The sequence below is a fragment of the Crocuta crocuta genome, unplaced genomic scaffold (assembly GCF_008692635.1).
Source record: "Crocuta crocuta isolate KB4526 unplaced genomic scaffold, BGI_CrCroc_1.0 scaffold657, whole genome shotgun sequence".
Classification (NCBI taxonomy): Eukaryota; Metazoa; Chordata; class Mammalia; order Carnivora; family Hyaenidae; genus Crocuta; species Crocuta crocuta.
The window spans coordinates 1,779,677-1,793,448 of NW_027529583.1; the positions used below are offsets into that span (position 1 = coordinate 1,779,677).

Genomic DNA, 13,772 nt, shown 5'->3' on the forward strand with positions numbered 1-13,772 from the left:
TGTTAAAACATTTCTTAAACTATTGATCTGGTCTTTATAAGAAAAGATAAACAAAATTTTTCTTTACTTTTTAAGTTATCTGCCTAAAAAACAAGATTCTGTTTTCCAAAATAATTTTTATGTTTATGAAGTCTTTGATTACTTAAGATACCTGAGTCTTCCTTTTCCTAAATTTGCTCACAGCTATGTAACCTTCTGTATTTGCCTTTGATATCTTTTATTGTAGCTTTGGTTGCATGAATTTTTAAATATTGTTTCATAATGATCAGAGATCCTATTTAATGAAATGTTCAAACCTTTTGATAGTTTTTTGACATACAGCCCAAAATCAAATTCTAAAGTGAAATCTTTTGTTTTTTTTTTTAATAGTTTATTGTCAAGTTGGTTTCCATACAACACCCAGTGCTCATCCCCACAAGTGCCCTCCTCCGTGCCCATCAACCCCCTTCCCCTCCCTCCCAGCCCCATCAGCCCTCAGTTTGTTCTCAGCATTCAAGAGTCTCTCATGGTTTGCCTCCCTCCCTCTCCCCAACTATTTTTCCCCTTCTTCACCCTCCACCGTCTTCCGTCCTCCGTTAAGTTCCTCCTAATCCTCCTATACGTGCAACCATATGGTAGCTGTCCTTCTCTGCCTGACTTATTTCACTCAGCATAACACCCTCCATGTTGCTACACATGGCCAGATTTCTGAAATGAAATCTTTTGACTACAATCTGAGTTGTTTGAGAAAACTCCTGGAACACTTCAAAGATTTTGTGAGAAATTAAACTTATTAGGCTTATTTGGTGTATTAAATTAAATGAGAAGTATTGTTAAGTAAGTGACATTAAACCCTGTTAGATTATATTTGGGTAAGATATACAATTAAAATAAGTGTCCTAAAAACTGTTTATAAAACCCCTATAAATCTAATGTCCTGGTATGTTATTATCCTGAAGTGCTGTGTGTTAGAGAAATAATCAAATTTCCTTACAAACTGCATCATATTGAACTCTCATCAAATCTTCAACCATGGCCATTTTTAACTCTGGTCATTGGCAGTTACTATTTTACAATGGGATGTCATTGCAAATGTATTTCAACTTCAGTGAAATTCACTGAAAAAACTCTTGAGCCCCAGGTTTCTGATAACCTTAAGATCATAAAACAGAACTAGGTAAGAATTTCTAAAACTAGTGGAAAAACTGGATTCAAGCAAAACAAAAACAAGGGACTNAATTTGAAAAGTTATACTGTTATAAACAGAATTAAAACATTTTCTTTTCTCCCTAACTGAACCCTCCATAATTCAGAAAATGAGTATTCTTACACATTTTTAAAAAATTTTTTTGAGTTCATTCATTTATTTTGAGAGAGAGAGAGAACCAGCAGGGGAGGGGCAGAGAGAGAGAGACAGGATCTGAAGCAGGCTCCACACTGACAATGGAAAGCCTGATGCGAGGCTCCAACCCACAAACCGCAAGATCATGACCTGAGCCGAAGCCGGACACCCAACAGACTGAGCCACCCAGGCGCCCCTAGTATTCTTATATTTTTATGGTAATATATTTATTTGCATAAGTTCAAAAAAAAAATCTGTTCCCCTGTAACAGGACACAATTGGAAACATTGGTTATATTAGCAAGGCTTTGACTGGAATGTAGTCTTTGATACCTGTATAGATTGCGATATTACCAGACAGCTTTAAGGAACGAGGACTGACTTGATGGAGCCAATAAAGCTCCTTGGGAATATTAGCCCTAACATTAACCTTGCTTACAGAATTCCCAGCAGCCACACCAGAAGATAAAGAAGGTTACTTCCTGGCAGGTATACGGGAACCTCAGGATATTTGGAGAACCTCAAGGAGAGAAGAATTCACCCAAATCTATAGGTCTTGCAGGCGAAGTCTGGCAGGTATTTGGTGCAAGTTTTGGCTTGGCTTCTGGCCTTGATGCTGTTAAAAATTCAACTAGAAATTCCTTATGAAAAGTTCTAGCAGGAAGAGCAAATAGTCTTAAAATGTCTATACTACCCAAAACAATCTACATATTTAATGCAATCCCTATTAAAATACCAAGAGCAGTTTTCACAGAACTAAAACAGCTAATCCTAAAATTAGCATGGAGCCACACAAAACCCTGAACAGCCAAACAAATCTTGAAAAAGAAGAACAAAGCTGTAAGTGTCACAATCCAAGATTTTAAGATATGCTACAAAGCTGTAGTAATCAAAACAGTATGGTACTGGCACACAAATAGACACATCAATCAATGGAACGGAAAGAGCCCAGAAGTAAACCAACTATTATATAGTCTATGAATCTACGACAACGGAGGCAAGAATATGCAATGGGAAAAAGACAGCCTCTTCAACAAACGCTTCTAGGGAAACTGGACCACTTTCTTACACAAAAATAAACTCAAAAATGGATTAAGGACCTAAATGGGAGACCTGAAACCATAAAAATCCTAAAGACAGCACAGGCAGTAATGTCTCTGACATCAGCTGTAGCAACATGTTTCTAGATAGGTCTCCTAAGGCAGGGGAACAAAAGCAAAAATAAACTATTGGGACTACATGAAAATAAAAAGTTTCTATACAGCAAAGGAAATGATCATCAGAAGTAAAAGACAACCTACAGAACAGGAGAAGACATTTGCAAATGATATCTTTTTTTTTGAGAGAGAGAGCACGTGCAAGCAAGAGGAGGGATGGGGGTGGGGTGGGGAGAGACAGAATCTTAAGCAGACTCCATGCTCAGCACAGAGCCTGATGCAGGGCTTGATCCCACAACTCTTGGATCACGACCTGGGCCAAAAGCAAGAGTTGGACACTTAACTGACTGAGCCATCTAGGTGCCCCTGCAAATGATATATCTGATAAAGGGTCAGTATCCAAAATATATAAAGAAATTCTACAACTCAACACCCAAAGCCCAAAAAGCCAATTTAAAAATGGGGCAGAAGACATCCAGATGGCCAACAGACACATGAAAAGATGCTCAACATCACTCATCATCAGGGAAATGCAAATCAACACCACAATGTTCTATCACCTCACACCTAACAGGACAGCTAAAATTAAAGAATACAGGAAACAAGTGTTGGTGAGAATGTGGAGAAAAAGGAACTGTTGTGCACTGTTGGTGGGAATGCAAACTGGTTCAGCCACTGTGGAAGACAGTATGGAAGTTCCTTAAAGTAAAAATAGAATTACCGTAGGATCCAATAATGGCACTCCTAGGTATTTACCCAAACAATACAAAAACACTAATTTGAAAAGATATGTGCACCTCTATGTTTATTGCCGCATTATTTACAATGGCTATTGTAACCAAAACCAAATTATGGAACAGCCCAATGGTCCACCTATAGATGAATGAAGAAAAAGTACATGTATACACAACGGAATATTGCTAAGCCATCAAAAAGAATGAGATCCTTTGCCATTTGCAAGACCATGGATGGAGCTAGAGAGTATAATGCTAAAGTCAGTCAGTCAGTCAGAGAAAGACAAGTACCTTATGATTTCACTGATATGTGGAATTTACGAAACAAAACAAAGGAACAACGGAAAACAGAGACACTCCAAGAAACAGATTCTTAACTATAGAGAACAAACTAGCAGTTACCAGAGGGGCAGTAGAGGGAATGGGTAAAGTAGGTGAAGGGGATTAAGAGTTCATTTACCATGGTGAGCACTGAGTAATGTATAGAATGGCTGAATCAGTATATTTCACACCTGAAACTAATGTAACACTGCATGTTAACTATACTGGAATTAAAATAAAAAAGTTTTAATGGTANACCATTGTTTTTCTTTTGTTTCCACAGAAATGTCTGTTGTTTAATACCCGATAACTTGAACCAAAGGCCTAATTTTGAAAATACATCTGCATCACGGGACAGATGAAATGAACTTGGCTGAACGGACCTGTTGTCAGGACGAAGACTGGTTCAGTGAGATGGACCGATTCACCTGCTCAACTCTTTTTTTTTTCCTTTTTTTTTCTTTAAATATTTTTATTTATTTCTAGGAGAGAGAGAGAGAGAGACAGCGTGAGCAGGGGAGGGTCAGAGAGAGAGGGAGACACAGACTCCGAAACAGGCTCCAGGCTCCGAGCTGGCAGTCAGCACAGAGCCCGACGTGGGGCTCGAACCCACGAACCGCGAGATCATGACCTAAGCGAAAGTCGGACGCTTAGCCGACTAAGCCGCCCAGGCGCCCCAACACCTGCTCAACTCTTATTGTGTGAAACTTCAGGGAAGTTTCAGAGGAGCGAACTGTAGGGGCCAAGGGTAGGCTGCCCCAAGATAGGCCACTTTGGCATGAATGCTATTTTGCGTTAAAAGCAAATAACCCCAGCAGATTCAGGAAAAGCTCTACACCTCTCCCTCAAATGCTTGCTTATATCAGGAAGAGAGCTTCTAACAGAGATTCCTCTTTCCCCAAGAGACTGATCTGAACAGGGCAACCTTTGTTTTCAAAGCATCTCCTCTCACCTTCCTGCTAATGGTCTTCCTCCCCTTTGTGTCTTCAGACCCCTACATCTCTCTCTAGCTCCTGCTGCCTCACTATACTTCGGATTTTCATGTCTGTGGATTTCCCTTATGTAAGCTATTGAACTCGATCTTCTCCTGTTAATCTGTGTCATATCAATTCGATTCTCAGTCTGGCTAGCAGGACCTGGGTAGAAGAAATTCTTCCCCCTTAACAGTTCACATGATCACATCTACCCATTTCTCATTTCTTAAAATCCTACAGGATCTCAAGATCACTTCAAGCCCCTTCCCAGACGACCCCACACCACATTAAGCATCCCTTGGTATCTATTCTCTGTACCTGCACTGTGTAATAAGGTAACGACTCACCCCACATGATTGTTCAAAGTAAGATGTGCTATAAATGTAAAACAGTGAGGGACCTTAAAGACTTAGCACAAAGTAATGCAAAATATTTCATTTCGAATTCTTATAATCATTTCATGTTAAAATGAGAATATGTTGGACATGCTAAGTTAAATATTCTTCCTCCCCAACAAATATATTGGCAAAAATGTTTTTACCTATATATTATATACACATTTTTTTTTTAGTTTATTTATTTAGTTTGAGAGAGTACGAGTGGGGGAGGGGTAGAGAGAGAGGGAAAGAGAGAATTCCCAATGCGGGGTTCAATCTCACGAACGGTGAGATCATGACTTGAGCTGAAATCAAGAGTCAGACACTTAACTGAGCCACCCAGGTGCCCTTTTATATACTATATTTTACCTATGTTTTTGCTATTTTAGAATTAATTTTCCTCTGTTTTATTGAGATGCAATTGACATTGTTCTTTTAAAAGATGTAGTTACTAGAAAATACAGAATTGCCTATATGGCTCATACTGGTGGCTCACATTATTTACCTACTGGACATGGTTATTCTACGCCCTCGGATTTTTTTCTCATGTGCCTTGCCCTGTTACTATACTTTTTCTTGAGCTGTCCAATTTCCTCATGGGATTGAAGACCATTCTAGTAGGCTGAGGGCTTAGCACAGTGACAAGATACACAGGTACAGCCTCCTTCCATATGATATTGTTAAGGGCCATCACAGAATCACAAATTGTTGCCTTCTCAGAGCAGCAGGGCTGTAAAAGGGCTTTGATGTTGAGCCCAGGTCACCGCAGCATACATGTGTAGTCATCTGCACAGGAGACGAAAGCCCACAATTCCTGGGGGTCAGTTCAGCGCTATTTGTTAGCTCCTTGTTGCTGCAGATACCCCTAAAGCTATTAATACAATTCCAAGGGGCTCTTAATCAGCCTGTTGTTTCTCAAGGTTATTTGAATGTTAATGAGAAATTCCATCTGGGGCATCCCAAATCTATATTATTTAGAGATTATCAGAGTTCTTTGTTGAAGACATTGCAAAACAAACTTTTTACTACTACTGTCCTCTAGGATTTTTGCCCTTCAAAATTAATTGGAGAAATAACAGAACTTTCTAAACGCAGTTCAACTATAATAAAGACCAGTCCTGTTAGATAGAACTTTCTCTGATGATGGAAGTTTCCATTATGGTAAGTGCTGGCAACATGTGGCCATAACATTTTAATACGTTTATATTTACATGAAAATACACACACGGGGCTAGTAGCTAGATGTGATACAGGGCAGAGAGAGGGGGACAGAGGAAGTGTGCTCTGTGCTGACAGCAGAGAGCCTGATGTGGGGCTTGAACTCACGAACTGTGAGATCATGACCTGAGCCGAAGCTGGATGCTTAACTGACTGAGCCACTCAGGCGCCCCCATACAGTGCCATTGTATTCCATGTTGTCCTAAAATAATATTTATCTTCCATCTAAAGATCATGAAAAGTAAGAATCAATGAAATAATAACAAATAAAATACTTTTTCAATTCTAGATGATATCCTTTATATTTAATTAAGAATTAAACGTTATAATAAACTATTAAAAAAAGAATTAAACGTTATTAAATTTATGTCACTTTGGTCTCAGATCTCATGTTTAATTTTTTAGGACTTTATTCATTCATTTAAGGTATAGTGATTTCCTATTTACCCCTGCCCCCACACACGTGGCCTCCTGCATCATGACTCACCCCTGCCAGAGTGGTACATTTGTTATCATTCACGAACCTACACTGATACATGATACCACCCAAAACCCATAGTTCACACTGTAGTTCACTCTGGATGTCATATATTCCTTGGGTTTGGACAAATGTATACTGATCTGTATCCATCATAATATACACAGTATTTTCACTACCCTAAAAGTCCTCTGCTCCACCTGTTCTTCCCTCTCTACACTCTTAACACATGGCAACTACCGATATTTTTAGTGCCTCCATAGTTTTGCCTTTTCTAGAAGGTCATACAATTGGAATCATACTATATGTAGCCTTTTCAGACTGGCTTCTTTCACTCAGTCATATGCATTTAAGATTCCTACATTTCTCTTCATGGTTTCATAGCTCACTTCTTTTTAGTGAGGAACAAAATTGCATTGTCTGGATATGCCATACATAAGGTATCCATTCAACTACGGCAGGGCCTCCTGGCTGCTTCCAAGTTTTGGCAATTAGGAATGAAGCTGCGGTAAATATCCATGGGCAGGTTTGTGTAGACATGAATTTTCAACAATGCTGGGTAAATACCAAGGTATGTGGCTGCTGGACTGTATGGCAAGGATATACTTGGTTCTGAAAGAACTTGCCAAATTATCTTACGTGGCTGTACCATTTTCACCAGCAATAAGTGAGAGTTTCTTTTATTTGTTTTTACATTTATTTATTTTTGAGAGACAGACAGACAGAGCCCAAGTGAGGGAGGGGCAGAGAGAGAGGGAGACACAGAATCTGAAACAGGCTCCAGGCTCTGAGCTCTCAGCGCAGAGCCCGATGTGGGGCTCGAACCCACAAACCGCGAGATCATGACCTGAGCCAAAGTCAGACGCTTAACTGACTGAGTCACCCAGGCGCCCCTATAAGTGAGAGTTCCTGTTGTTCCACATCCTCATACCCACTCGGTATGGTCGGTGTTCTGGAATTTGGCCATTGTAATAGGTGTGTGGTGATACCTTATGGTTGTTGGAGTTTGCATTTCCCTGATCACAGAGTGGGGCATCTTTTTATATTCTCATTTGCCACCTATAGATCTTCTTCAGTGACGTGTCTGTTAAGTAAGGTCTCTGATCTGTTTTTAATTAAATTTTTCTGTTGTTGACTGTTCGGCTTCATTTTCTGATCTACTCTAACACTAAATGCTTTATGTGACAATTAAAATAGATTTCAGTAGAAGATATACTAAGTGAATTTGATTTTATTTTCATCTTGGGTAACAGGTGCAGGCTTTTATCTTATTTTATCAAACTACAAGTCCTCAAATTAGGACTGTCAACACTGTCTGCTACTTGAGATAACAATGAACAGCGATCTGAATCAACAGCCAGTTATTCCCGGAGACGTGAGGGGCGGGGACTGAAAGTGAATCACAGAGCGCAGGGCCGTAGGAAATGCTGCTTCCTGAATTTGCCATATCCTCCTACTTCATTTACTCCTCACCCTGCTTAACCCAATCTTGTTCAAACATCGGAGGGAGGCACTGAGGCTCTGACGTTGAGAAGGATGGCGATGCTAATCGTAGTACGAGAAGTAGGAGTACCAGTCATCACAGTCCTCACTGTATGGCGGGCACTAGCTAAGGGCTTTCCATGTTATCTTTCCTGGCCCTCAATGATCTTGGGTCATTCTTGGTCACACACGTGTACAACGGGCCTTCTGCTGGAGTATTAAGCCTCCAGACACAATGTGTACTGTTTTTACAATTCGTCAGCAGAGGGTCTGGGATTTAGGGACAGGACATGCTCAGTGGCTCAGAGCAGCAGAAATTACAATATTCTCCCCAGTGAAAACAGGGAGGGGCGGTGCAATATGCCAAAAGCAAAACCAAATCATGACCGTTGCCTGTTTTTCTTAGTAACTTACAAACAAGAACATCTAATGTGAACAATTAATGAAGGAGAGCCCACATTTCCCCAAGCCATCACTTTTTGTTTCCATCAGCACTAAAAGAAGCCAACTAACCTACAGACATATGTATGTTGGACTTTAGACCTTTAACTTTCAAGTCTGTTTTTTTTTTTTAAAAAAAAAAAGTAGAACNAGGAAGCCACACCCAGCAACCAGAAATTTATTATGACTCCAACCAGTTCATTTTAATGAGAACACTGTCAATGTTAGGGGAAACGAAGTAAATCTATAATAAAAATGCATTTGTGAAGAAGTTTCAAGGCCTTGGACTTAACTAGATTAGTACTACTGATATAAAATAATTCCTTTCTTACCTTCTTTTTTTAGTATGTGCATATGAAGTCAAAAGACAGAAAACCCAGAGGGAAAAAGTGGAGAAACCGAGGCCTAGAAGGAAGCCAACATTTGAAAAATCTGTATAGATTCCTTTAAAATAATGGAAACTATGAAATATTCCTCTTTCACAATGTACTTGGGCATTTTACCTCTACACATTCAAACTCCTCTCTCCACAAATACATGCATTCTTATTCTCTCCATCATCCCACTGATTTCTAACCAGGGCAAGTCTGTCCCCCGCAGAGCTCATTTAGTAACGTCTGCTGACATTTGTGGTTGTTAGAACTGGGTGAGGGTGCAACTGTCATCTGGTGGATACAGGGCAGGGATGCTGCTGATCGCCCTACAGTACACACCTGACCTGCAACAACACAGAATGGCCCATCCCCCACGGCAGTAGTGGCTGGCGGACAAGCCCTNACGGGACGCGAGAGGGTTCCGGAGAGACCGTCCGCTGCCTCCCCAGATGCCGTACTGACAGCACAGCGCACACTGGCAAGCTGGTCAGCCGGAATCAACTCGGCATTCTGTGACTCGGGAAAGAACATTCCAGAGCGCGAAGCCAGTGGCCTGCTTGCGAACACCAAGATGCAACTTGCAGAGCGTTAAGGTTCGCGGAAAGAATTCTCGGTCTGTGGCTCGGCGTTAGTAAGACGACCAGTGCCCACAACAACAGCACAGAACAGGTTCCAAAGCACCCGAAACCGGGACAGCTCCCGCGTCCTATTTCCGCGCGGCATCCTTCTAACATGTTCAAATGAGTCGAGAAGAGCACTCTCCGACCCTTATGACGGTTTTGCACCCTACGTGTATCAAGTCATCACACCCCACGCCTTCGACTTACACGACTTATGTGGCAACTACATCTCAAGAACCCTGGGGGAGAAGAATTTCCACATTTACTTGAGAGACAAAGAGAGAAACAAGTCACTGTTCTCACGGTTAAGGCACAGAACCTGCTCTGGAAGCCCCCGACAGCACGTGGAGAAGCAGCACACACGTGATGGCCAGGAAAGCAGCCTTTCGCTCTCTCTCGAAGGCAGCGGGTACTCACGGGCTCGGTTCCGGGCTTTGTACGTGCAGGTGTAGAGGCTGCAGGGCCGCGCCGGCAGGAAGCTGGGGATCTGGAATCTTCTCCACGGTGACCTGCATGGAGAGGCCTGCAGAATGGCCCTCAGGCTACTCATCACCACCATGCTTAGCCTGAAATCTCGATCAGGCCCCAGTAACGTGCAGGAAGCCAGCAACCTGCAGGGAGGAAACAGAGGGGGTGAAGCTGTGAACGACTGAGGGTGACCATCGTCGGAAGCTGAGTAGGACAACAACATTCGGACTATGAACACACATGGCGGGGAGGGGTGAAGGGGGAATGAGTCAAGAGCTAATCCACTCCTCTTCCTCAAATTCATTCGTCACTTCATTGGCAGGATCTGGATGACTGACTCAGGAGCCCTGCCTTTCCTTTAGGGTTGGCAAATATTAGAGATCCAGAGAAACCATTTTTTCTTTACCCACAAGAATGAAAAGACCGTTTACAGTAGTTTCTTCAAACAAACAAACAGAAAAACATTCATTCCCTGAAAATCAAGTTGGATATCCAGCATGGTATTTATATATAAGAAGTTATATATAAATTAGTGCTCCAAAGATCAATGCTCCTTCCANAGGCAGTTTTGAAATCTAGGCTTAAATGCTCTGTGACTCTTTGCCAGTTTTATGCATAACAGTATATTCCTCAATCATGGGGGAAAGGAGGTTAATCCTGAACTAATCTGCAAGTAGATTCGATGTGAATATTCATTTCTGACTGCACTGATGACCTCTCTCCCCCTCACATGCTCCTAGTCAAAGTCCCTGAAGACCATGCTTCCCATAAGGGTTCAGAAATTACGATATTAATTTTCACTGCCTCTTTCCTGCCTCCCCCAGCCCCATAACGCCTCACCCATTTTTCTTGAAAACTCCTATCCCTATACCAAGTAGGCAAACAAGGTCAGAAATGAAACTTTTTTTTTTTTTCTTGGTTACATACTCACTCCAGCATAGATTTCAGAGTGTTTGCAGTGATTACTCGAGATGCATTCTGGCAGTTATTGGAGACGCCATCTGAGCAACCATGAGTGACGCTTGGCTGCGTGGCGCTGTGCCCCCGCTGCCCCATGTCCAGTGCCTGCTCCTGCCTGGGCACCAGCCACCCGGATGCCGGCTCTTCCCACTCCCCACGCTCCCTCTGGACTCCCTCTGGCCGCAGGGCCGGTGCAGATGCTCCTCCTTCCCTGGAGCACGCTCCCTCCATCCCCGCCTGGTTCATTCCCCTCTGTCTCCAGGTGTTCCACCCCAGCATCACTTCCTAGGAGCCTCCCCTGCCCAGGCCCTCACCAGGGGGCCTCCCTCACGGTGCTTCCTGCAGTCGGATACCCGATCAGGAATGTACTTTAGGACGCCATCTTCCTGGCAACGGAGCCCCGTGGCGGTAGGGACCGTGTCTGTCTCTCTCATAGCCGCATCTCTTCGTGTCTGGCACCTGATGGCCACTCAGTGACCTGGCCGCACTTCCTTGGCGACGGAAAAGGTGTGGATCTTAATTTCAGAAGCCGCAAGCTGTGAAGTGATTGCCAGCATGTTCTCAGACAGTACGAAGGGTTTTCCTTTTCCTAGATGTCACCATCACCCGTTTGTGGGGGCATTTACACTCCTGAAACACTTTCAAATGGCTGTCATTTAAGGGAAAGGCCCCATAGCCCTACCCGTAGGACCTGAAGGCCCCCGAAGTTCTGCCCGATCTGAAGGAGGAAATTACCTAAGTATGAACCGAAGCTGGTCTCACAGGGATGGGAGTTCTACCATCAGGTCAACATCCATCGTCATTTCCTGTGTTCCAGCCACCATGCTGGGTGCCGGGGTGCAAAGCCGGACAAGGCACGAACTCTACCTTCCCGGCGTGCAGTTCATTTCTCCTGCTCGTAGCCTCCTGAAATGCACATCATACTGGAAGGGAAACCGGGACTGCTCAGGTTCTGCCTTCAGCCTTTTAGCGGCCTCTCAACTGTCTGGCAATGGGGCCGGGGGGCAGGAGAGGAGGCCAAAGGCATAAAAAGAGAAATTATGATCCCTAGCAATGCTGAGCAATGAGGCAAATGTTCTCATTTCACCCTCTCCTGTCTTCGTGTACTTCACGCTTTCAATCGGCTATGAACTAGCTCTTCTCCTTGGTGCTCCTGTCCTTAACGTTGCTAGATCTTAGCAAGAGGAGAGAAGTCTACATCTGAGGGAAAGGAGAGAGAAAAAAAATCACGCGTGAAATGTGTCCCCTGGAAGCAGGAAGGAGAGTTACTTCCTGTTACCACCTGAAAGGAACAAATGAAGGCTCCAGGAAGAACCCTTTAGGGCCATCAACAAGCCACGCGTCTGGACAAGCACTGTGAAGGGAACTGTGCCAAGAAGCCAGCCTTGCAGCCCGGTGCCATGCACCCTGTGTATACCTCATTTTGCCACGAACACACCGAACACAGGAAGCAAAGATGCGTGGTCGCCGCATTAAAGGGGACTCGGAGACCGTTCTGAATCCCATGGAGGCTCCTCGCTTGGCAGGCCTAACTCCTTACGGGGAGTCTTTAGGCCAGTGACACCGAAAGTACGTGTGCACTGCCGACAGTATCAGAAATTCTCAAACCAACGTTAAATCACTCTTGTTTAGTTTTATGTGTTGTGTGTGTGTGTGCGCACACGTGCTCGCACACACACACATTCTGGGGCGGTATGTCAATATGTACCTTCCTTAAGCTATGCAGATTTCAAATATAGATTGGTAATAAACTTTCAAGATATCATCTTGTTTCTTTTAGTGTTTATTTATTTTGAGAGAGAGAGAGCATTTGTGCACATGCACATGAGCTAGGGAGGGGCAGAGAGAGACAGAGAAAGAATCCCATGCAGGGCTCTATGCTGAGCTTGATCCCATGGCTGAAATTAGGAGTCGGATGCTCAACTGACAGAGCCACACGCCGTCCCCCAAGATATTATCTTGATAGTGTCTTGAGCCAAATAAAAGTACCTCATTTTCAAATCCCTTCATTAACTGAATTAACTGAGCAGGTATATGAAATAATAGACCACTGGCTACCTCCTTTCAGAATCTATTCCTTTTTTGTCCTTAATTTTTTCTTTTGGCAAACTTCAAATTTGTACAAACAGTGGAAATACTATAATAAAACCACCTCTATACCCAATACTTTATTTCAACAATCATCTGTTGGTGGCCAAGCATGTTTTATTTCTACCCTCCCTCCTACTTCCCCTCTCTGTATTACTTTGAAGCAAATGGTGGACATCTTAAGAGACTTAACCATGATTGTTTTCCATAGGAAAATATCTCCAAATTTATTGTTTCTTCTCCAGAAAAATCATCTGTACGAAATAGCCTCTGGTGTCGTTTATGGGCAGAATATGAAAACAATCAGTTTTCCAAAATTAAAAACATAGCAAAACAGCCCAGTAACCTGATATTTTCTCAGGACCTGCCTATCCCTTCATGTAAACATTTCACCTCTCTCTTGATATCTCCACCCTAATCTTGGATTAGAGCTCACGTCAAGACCTTTATGCTCTTTCTAACTTGTAAGACTATGTGCAGCATGAAACTGTATAATTTATCATTGCAGATCAGCAGAGTACAAGGATGATATGAACTGAAATATGTAAGAGTAAGGCTTAATGTATACCTTTGATCTTATGCAAGAAAGAATCCAGAACCAGAGGAGGAGAAACGTTTGTTCAGTAATGCTATATAAGACGTTGACTCTTTCTGAGACTTCAAATAGTCTAAGGGCTGAAAAAGCTCTCAAAAAAGCTGGTAAGTGTTGTATAAATTAAAGTTCTTATTATTCAAACCGAGTTTGCTAAAGTGCTACTTG

General features: G+C 42.6%; 1 protein-coding gene across 1 annotated transcript in view; it reads right to left on the bottom strand.

Annotated features, from left to right (window-relative positions):
* CA5B (carbonic anhydrase 5B) overlaps window positions 1–13,772 on the bottom strand; it is an 82,437-nt gene that overhangs the window by 35,754 nt on the left and 32,911 nt on the right. The window contains exon 4 of the mRNA XM_077761700.1: window positions 9,914–10,107. Within this exon, the coding sequence (XP_077617826.1) occupies window positions 9,914–10,107 (194 nt within the window). The remainder of the gene's footprint in view (window positions 1–9,913; window positions 10,108–13,772) is intronic.